Source organism: Prionailurus bengalensis, chromosome C1 (genome assembly GCF_016509475.1).
Source record: "Prionailurus bengalensis isolate Pbe53 chromosome C1, Fcat_Pben_1.1_paternal_pri, whole genome shotgun sequence".
Lineage (NCBI taxonomy): Eukaryota > Metazoa > Chordata > Mammalia > Carnivora > Felidae > Prionailurus > Prionailurus bengalensis.
In genome coordinates this window covers 539,341-546,083 of record NC_057345.1, presented here as the reverse complement: position 1 = coordinate 546,083, position 6,743 = coordinate 539,341, and the positions used below count along the sequence as shown (strand labels likewise).

At 68.4% G+C, this 6,743-nt stretch overlaps 1 protein-coding gene across 1 annotated transcript; it reads left to right on the top strand.

Annotated features, from left to right (window-relative positions):
• Positions 1-173: 173 nt before the first annotated feature.
• TMEM240 (transmembrane protein 240) lies at positions 174-6,714 on the top strand. The gene is made up of 4 exons (XM_043573536.1): positions 174-378; positions 738-844; positions 5,169-5,377; positions 5,920-6,714. Exons 1-4 carry the CDS (start codon positions 322-324, stop codon positions 6,066-6,068), a joined length of 522 nt encoding a protein of 173 aa, XP_043429471.1. The 5' UTR covers positions 174-321; the 3' UTR covers positions 6,069-6,714.
• The last annotated feature ends 29 nt before the right edge of the window (positions 6,715-6,743 follow it).

Below are 6,743 nucleotides of genomic sequence, written 5' to 3'. Positions count from 1 at the left end.
CGGGGCGGGCGGGCGGCGCGGCCCCTCCCGGGAGGCGGGCGCGGAGGGCGGGCAGGCAGCGGAGGCCGGAGCGGCGCCGAGCGCGCGGAGGGAGGAGGCCGAGGGCGGAGCGGAGCGCGCGGGCGCGGCGAGCGCGGCGGCCGGGCGGCCGAGCGACCCCGGGAGCGGCCGCGTCCCCTGCCCGCCCCGCCCCGCGCCTCCTCCCCGGCGGGTGCGCGGCGGGCTGACCTCTGCGGAGGCGGCGGGGGCCCAGCATCGGGCCGGGGCCGGGGGGGCGCCGGGGCCGGGGGGCGGCGCTCCGGCCCGGCCCGGCCCCGCCCGATGTCCATGAGCGCGAACACCATGATCTTCATGATTCTGGGGGCGTCGATCGTGATGGTGAGCGGAGGGGCTTCCCGTGCGCCCGCGCCCGCCTCCCGCGCCCGCGCGCCGCCTCCCCCACCTCCCGCGCCTTGTTTACCGGCCCGCGCGGCCTGCGCTCCCCTCCCGGGCTGCCCCGCGCTCCCCATCCCCGGCCTGCGCTCCCCATCCCGGGCTGCGCCGAGCTCCCCCTTCCCGGCCTGCGCTCCCCATCCCGACTGCCCTGAGCTCCCCGATTCTGGGGCTCCCCCGGGCACCCCTACCCCTGGCCTGCGCTCCCCCACCCTCAGCGCGCCGCACCCCTGTCCCCCAACCCCCGCCCCGGGGCCCCGGCCAGGCCCCGCTCCTCGGCGCTGACCGGTCATGGGCTCTTCCAGGCCATCGCGTGCTTGATGGACATGAACGCACTGCTGGACCGATTCCACAACTACATCCTCCCGCACCTGCGGGGCGAGGACCGCGTCTGCCACTGCAACTGTGGCCGGTGAGTCCGCGCCCGGTTGGGCACACGCGTGATCACACATGTGCGGCGGCGGCGGCGGCAGCGGCAGGGCCCACTGGGGCGCAGGCGAGCCCCAAGCGGGCCTGGCTGCAGGACTGCGCTAGGCCCGCGGGGGGGAAGGACTAACCAGCCTCCGCTGGGCACCTGGGGATTGGCCAATCGCTTTCCAGCAGGGGGAGCATGCCCGGGTAGTCAGGACCCCCTCCCAAAATGCCTTTAGAGAAAGGGCCTGTGCCAGGGCGATGAGCGGAATGGGCCCTGGGCCTCCGGGTCCAGGGCCTGGAAGCCAGGAGGGCGACAGTCCAGTCCTGTGTGTCAGGAAGGATCCTGCGCACGGCCGTGCCCACAGAGTACACCATCCTCCCCGGGCCCTGCACTAATGTTCGTGAACTTTCCTGCGAGCCAGGTACGGGGAAGTGCAGAAGGTCAAGGTGGGCAGACCATCTGGTCCCACCCTCTCCTTAAACAGAGGAGGGACTGGGGGAGAGCTGGGTGTGGCTTGCTCAAGGTCATTCAGAGAGGGATGGGAGAGCCCAGGCCCCCACATCCACCGTGTGAACGCCCCCATTCTGTGCACATGTAGTAATGGAGTCTTCCTGGCCATGCATGTTTGTACGTCCATGTACAAAATAAACATCTTCTCATGAGACGCGCATATGTGTACTGTCTGTGCATATACATGTGCGTACACATAGCACACGTACACATTCGCATGCACGCCATCCCCACAGGAAGCCCTCTTGCCGGGGCCAAAAAAAGCAGAAAGATGCTCGGGTGGGTAGAGACTCGCCCAAGGTCACACAGCTAGTAAGGGACGAGGGGCGTGGGCCCAGACGCTGTGTTCCTCACCCTTGTCCTGTACTTCTGCTCCACGGACATGTGTGCGCACACAGTGGGTGTGGGGGGTTGTGTAAGAGAGGATAGTTTCATGCCTCACTAAGCATGCCACGTGCCCGTGGGTGCAGACCAGTGTGTGGAAAGCAGAACACAGACGTCCAGGAAGGTAGAGAGGGGCGTGTAAATGACCCTCACGTGTGCTGGCCAAGAACCGTCAGAAGCGTTTGCTGGGCGGGTGGCTACTCTTTCCCAGAGATCCCTGTGTTCCTTCCCGGTGCACGCGGCCCCAGGCTAAGGAAAGGCACAAGGTCAGCCCCGCCGCCTCCTAAGACAGCCACGGCCACGAGTGGGTATGAACCGGGGCGGTCTTGAGACCCTCCCGGTGGCTGGCAGCGTGCGCCCCGTGAGGCCCGGGCTCCGAGCTCCCTAAACGTCAGGCATGCACATTTTACGTGTGTGTGGGCTATTGTGTTATGACCAGCGTGTAAGTGCCTGTGACCTCCCGCCGAGGGCCCGTCTGGGCAGACGGGCTTTGCTTTCCGAGCGTATCTGCCCAGGGTGTGTGTGCGCGTCACACGTGGCGTCCGGACTCAGGCAAAGCGAGTGCCCACGGAGGTGCGGCTGGAGCTCCTGGTCCCGTGTGTGCAGGTCAGCGTGTCTGTGGTGCAGAAGACACGGAGAGTCACACCCGCCGCAGTTTCCGGGTGCGCATGTCCACGTGTGTGCTGTGTACACATCACCTCATACGGGATATGTAAATGCAGTGTACGGCGTGGTACGTGTGGACGCCATGTATGTGGACGCGCGGCACGTGCGGATCATACATACGGTGCGGCAAAGCGGGCGCTCCGTGTGGGCGCGGCGAACGTGTCTGCAGAGAACAGTTTTGCACGCGAGGGATCCGTGTGTAAACCGCGCACACGAGCCGCCACGGCGGACTCCTCGTGTGCAGTGAGCAGGCCGCACACCCACAGAGGATGGCTGTGTGCAAAACTGAGTGCATGCGCACGTCCATGTGATACGCACCGTGCTCGTGCCCAGGCAAGCATGCACATGCACAGCGGAGCTCGTGGCCTGAACCCCCGTATACACGCCACGTCCTGTGCATGTGGCCGGCGTGTATACACAACATGCATCGGACCGCAGGCAGACACAGGCAGCATGCGTGGCCCAGACAAGACCCATGTGTGTACACATCGTGAAAACACGTGGGCACACGGGAGACCCGAGCCCCTGTCCCCAGGGGCCTGACTTGGAGGAAGGAGGAGGGTAAGGGGCAGGGAGGAACCGCAGAGGCCAGGCCAGGGTTGGGGGCACAGGTTGTGACCTCTGACCCCCTGGAGGTCCCGAGCCACCAGGGCTGGTTGGGGCCCTGGCCTCACCCTGCTCCAGGGCACCGGGGGCGTCTCTGGCTTCCGTGGCAGCTTGGTCTTCAAGCTCCCCGCCTTGGCCGGCTGCGTGTCCAGGGGCCCGAGGCAGCATGCCGAGGAAGGCCCTGCCGGGGGTCTTAGGCCCAGAAGGCTGGGTAGAGCAGAAGGCGACCGTGCCGCTCCCTGTTAACAGCCCCGGTGCAGCCTGCCTGGCCCGGTGCGTCCCAAGTGACGGGCACCTCGAAAGGGTCATGAATCTGCTCCTGGGCAACCGGCAGCGGCTGCACGTTCCGGGTGGTGATTAACAGTCTTCCGCCACTTATTGGTGACTCATGGTGGCTCCTGACAAACTGTCAACAGAGGAGCAGGGCCGTCCTTGCTGACTGACTCCGGGCTGGTGGCCCCTGCTGCTCCGTGGGGCTGTGGCCGAGGCCCCACCACTGGGACCACTCGGGACCTGCGGAGCGGGATGGCCTCCGGGAGTTCCCAGGAGGAGCAGGAAGGGGTGTGAGCAGAGGCCTGCCCACTGCCATCCCTGCTGGGCTGCTGCCGGGAGGAAGGCGCTGTGTGGCCGCCGCTGGTGCAGGGACATCAGCAGGGAAGGAGCAGCAGGGACCTGTGATCAGGGAAGAGCGGTGCGGTTTCTGGTTTCGAGACGGTCCCTCTGGGGGGCAGCGAATATGGCCAGTCAAGAACTTGGGGTGGGGAACAGGGACCTGTGTTGGCTGAACACCGGGCGGAGGTGCCAGTAACTGAGGGGAGGATGGGGAGGGGTTTGGGGAGGGAGGAGCTATTTTTAGGTGTGAGTTTGAGGTGTCTGTAGATCCCACGTGGAGACGCCACACAGGCAGCTAGAGCTCAGAACAGACGTGGGGGGCAGCGGGGACTTCAGGGGGGTGGGGCTGGAGAGTTGGAGACCAGCAGAGGGCCTCGAGGAGGGCCACCGGGAGAGGTGGCCTCCTGGGCAGAAGGGCCCCAGAGTGGTCCCTGCACTGCCAGGCAAGAGAGAGGGCTGCAGCCAGTGAGGATGACAGGGGCCAAGGGTGGGCCCCACGGTCCCTCTCCTGGGCTCTCCTGCAGGCTGAAGCAGAGGTGGGAGTGGGGACGGGCCTGGGTCGTCCTGGGTGCTTATCTCCAGGATAGAGCTGCCTGACCCAGGACCTCGGGAGCCCCGAGGGCTTCTTGGAGGAGGAGGGAATCAAGACAGGCCCGAGGCTGGAGAGAGCCTTGTGGGGAGAGTTCAGAGTTCCGCAGAGGTAAGCAGGGCTGCAGTTCAGAGGGCTCAGCGGCCCGGGGCCTGGCCAGTTGAGGGAAGGGGGGCTGAGAAACACCGCACAGACCTTGGCAGACGATGGAACAAGTGGGAGGGAGCCCCGGACAGCTGGAACATCCCAGGAGCAGTCGAGCAGGGCATAGACATGCGGCTCCGAGGGGACACCGGCCGGCAGGAGAGCTCCCCCAGGAAAGGGGGTGGGAGATGGACACCGGGCAGAGCCCCGGGAGCCTCCCCTCCGGCACAGAGAACTGAGGAAAGGGAGGTGCCCGCAAAGGGTGGAGAAGGAAGACCAGAGGCCCAGAGCAGGGCTGACCCACTAGGCTCTCCGCAGAGAAGGTAATGAAAGGACATAGCGAGTGGGAGGGGAGGACAAAAGAATGGACCCCTAGGAACCAGCAGGCCCCCGCATCCGGCAAGTGGGCTGTGACCCTGCCACCAGATGGGGACACCGTGACCGGGGCCTTCGCACTGGAACAGCTTGTTCACCTGCGCTGTGTTCCCGCGACCCCCGCAGGGTTGCCTCTGAGCCCCGGGGCAGGAGGAAGGAGGGTGATACGAGGGGCAGGCACATCCCTGGCCAGGCGCGGGGCTTCCCTCTGACCCCTGGCCTCGCACACTTCCACCCTCTGGGCAACCTCCGGCCGGGTGACTGGGCCCTGGGCGAGTCCGCTGGCCCGGCCCTGGGCGAGTCCGCTGGCCCCCTCCTGACCTCAGCTCCGCACAAGGGCTGCTTCTAAGACCAGCGGGGCGAATGGGTGCCGCTTACCGCCGGGGTCGCTGCCCGCCCCGCGGGAGAGGTGCCAGCCCGCCCTGCCGCCCCCAGGCACCACATCCACTACGTAATCCCTTACGACGGGGACCAGTCGGTGGTGGACGCCTCCGAGAACTACTTCGTGACAGACAACGTCACCAAGCAGGAGATCGACCTCATGCTGGGGCTGCTGCTCGGCTTCTGCATCAGCTGGTTCCTGGTGTGGATGGACGGCGTCCTGCACTGCGCCGTGCGCGCCTGGAGGGCCGGCCGGCGCTACGGTGAGTGAGGGCGGCCCCACCCCCCCGCGACCCCGCCTCCACCCCAACGGCCACGAGACCACGCCCACTCCGCCCTCTCCGGCTCCGCCCGACGGCGCCCCGCCCCCGACAGACCACGCCCACCGGGCCCTCCCTGGCCTCGCCCTGGCCAAGGCCCCGCCCCCATCCTCTCCCTCGCCCGGCCACGCCCCCGCCCACCGTCCGGCCACGCCCTCACAAGGCACCGCCCTGCCTCAGCCGCGCCCCGCCCAGGTCATACCCCTCCGCCCGGCCACGTCCTCACAAAGACCCCGCCCTCTCTCAGCCGCGCCCCGCCCAGGTCATACCCCAGGCCGGTCACGCCCCTCACGGGGCCCCGCCCGCGCCCCGCCCCGGCCACGCCCCCGAAAGGACCCCGCCCACTCGCCCTCTGCGTCTATCCCTGGCCCCGCCCCTCCCCGCCCCGCCTATGCTTTTCCTCGGCCGCGCTCCCGCCCCGCCGCGCCTCGCCGGGGTCCGGGCCTCCGACCCGACCGCGTTCTGACACCGCCCCCGCCCCGCAGACGGCTCGTGGACCTGGCTGCCCAAGTTGTGCAGTCTGCGGGAGCTGGGCCGGCGGCCGCACAGGCCCTTCGAGGAGGCGGCCGGCAACATGGTGCACGTGAAGCAGAAACTCTACCACAACGGCCACCCGAGCCCGCGGCACCTCTGAGCCGCGCGCAGGACTCGCGGGGCCTTCGGCCAACGCGCCCACGCACACGGGACTGGACGGCCGCCCCGGGCCAGGGCGCCCGCCGGGCGTGTCCAGCGGAAGGTGCTGTCTCCTCTTCTTTTTATAAAAGGGGGTCGGGGCGGGGCAGGCTGCCGGCCTGGGGACAGAACCCCGGCCGTCCGGCCGCATAGGGCGCGGGGGCCGGGACGGCGGGCCCCGAGCGGGGGCGCGCGAGGGGCGCGGGCACCTGTACGGGCGGCCGGGACCACCACCTCGCCCCCGCGCACTGCAGTCTCGCTTGCGCCTGGGCTGGGACCACGTCTGTTACTTAAACCCGGCTGCTCCTCGGGGCCAGTTCTGGCAGAGGGAAGCGAAGCCGGGAGAGGGTCTTGACAGGGAAGGGGGCCGGCCCCCGGCCGCGCCCACGTCTGCACACGGGAGCATGTGCATGGGGCGTGTGCGTCCGCGGGCCGCACTGGGGGTGGGGGGCGGGAGACAGGGGTCTGGGGGAGGCCCCGGCCTAGCAGCAATAAGGCCCCTGAGCCCCACTGCGGCAAGTGCGGCCACCCTGCCCAGGGCATCCCCGGTCGGGCGCCTCACTGTGACCCCCACCCCTGCTGGTCAGTAAATTCTCCAGAAAGCTCCAGCCTCTGCCTCTTCTTTCATTTCTGAACG

Excerpts from the sequence above, each read along its gene's own strand:
- TMEM240 (XM_043573536.1), top strand. The coding sequence starts at position 322 with ATGTCCATGAGCGCGAACACCATGATCTTCATGATTCTGGGGGCGTCG. Across the intron at positions 379-737 it reads TGGGGGCGTCGATCGTGATG|GCCATCGCGTGCTTGATGGA; the intron begins GTGAGCGGAGGG and ends GGGCTCTTCCAG. Across the intron at positions 5,378-5,919 it reads GAGGGCCGGCCGGCGCTACG|ACGGCTCGTGGACCTGGCTG; the intron begins GTGAGTGAGGGC and ends CCCGCCCCGCAG.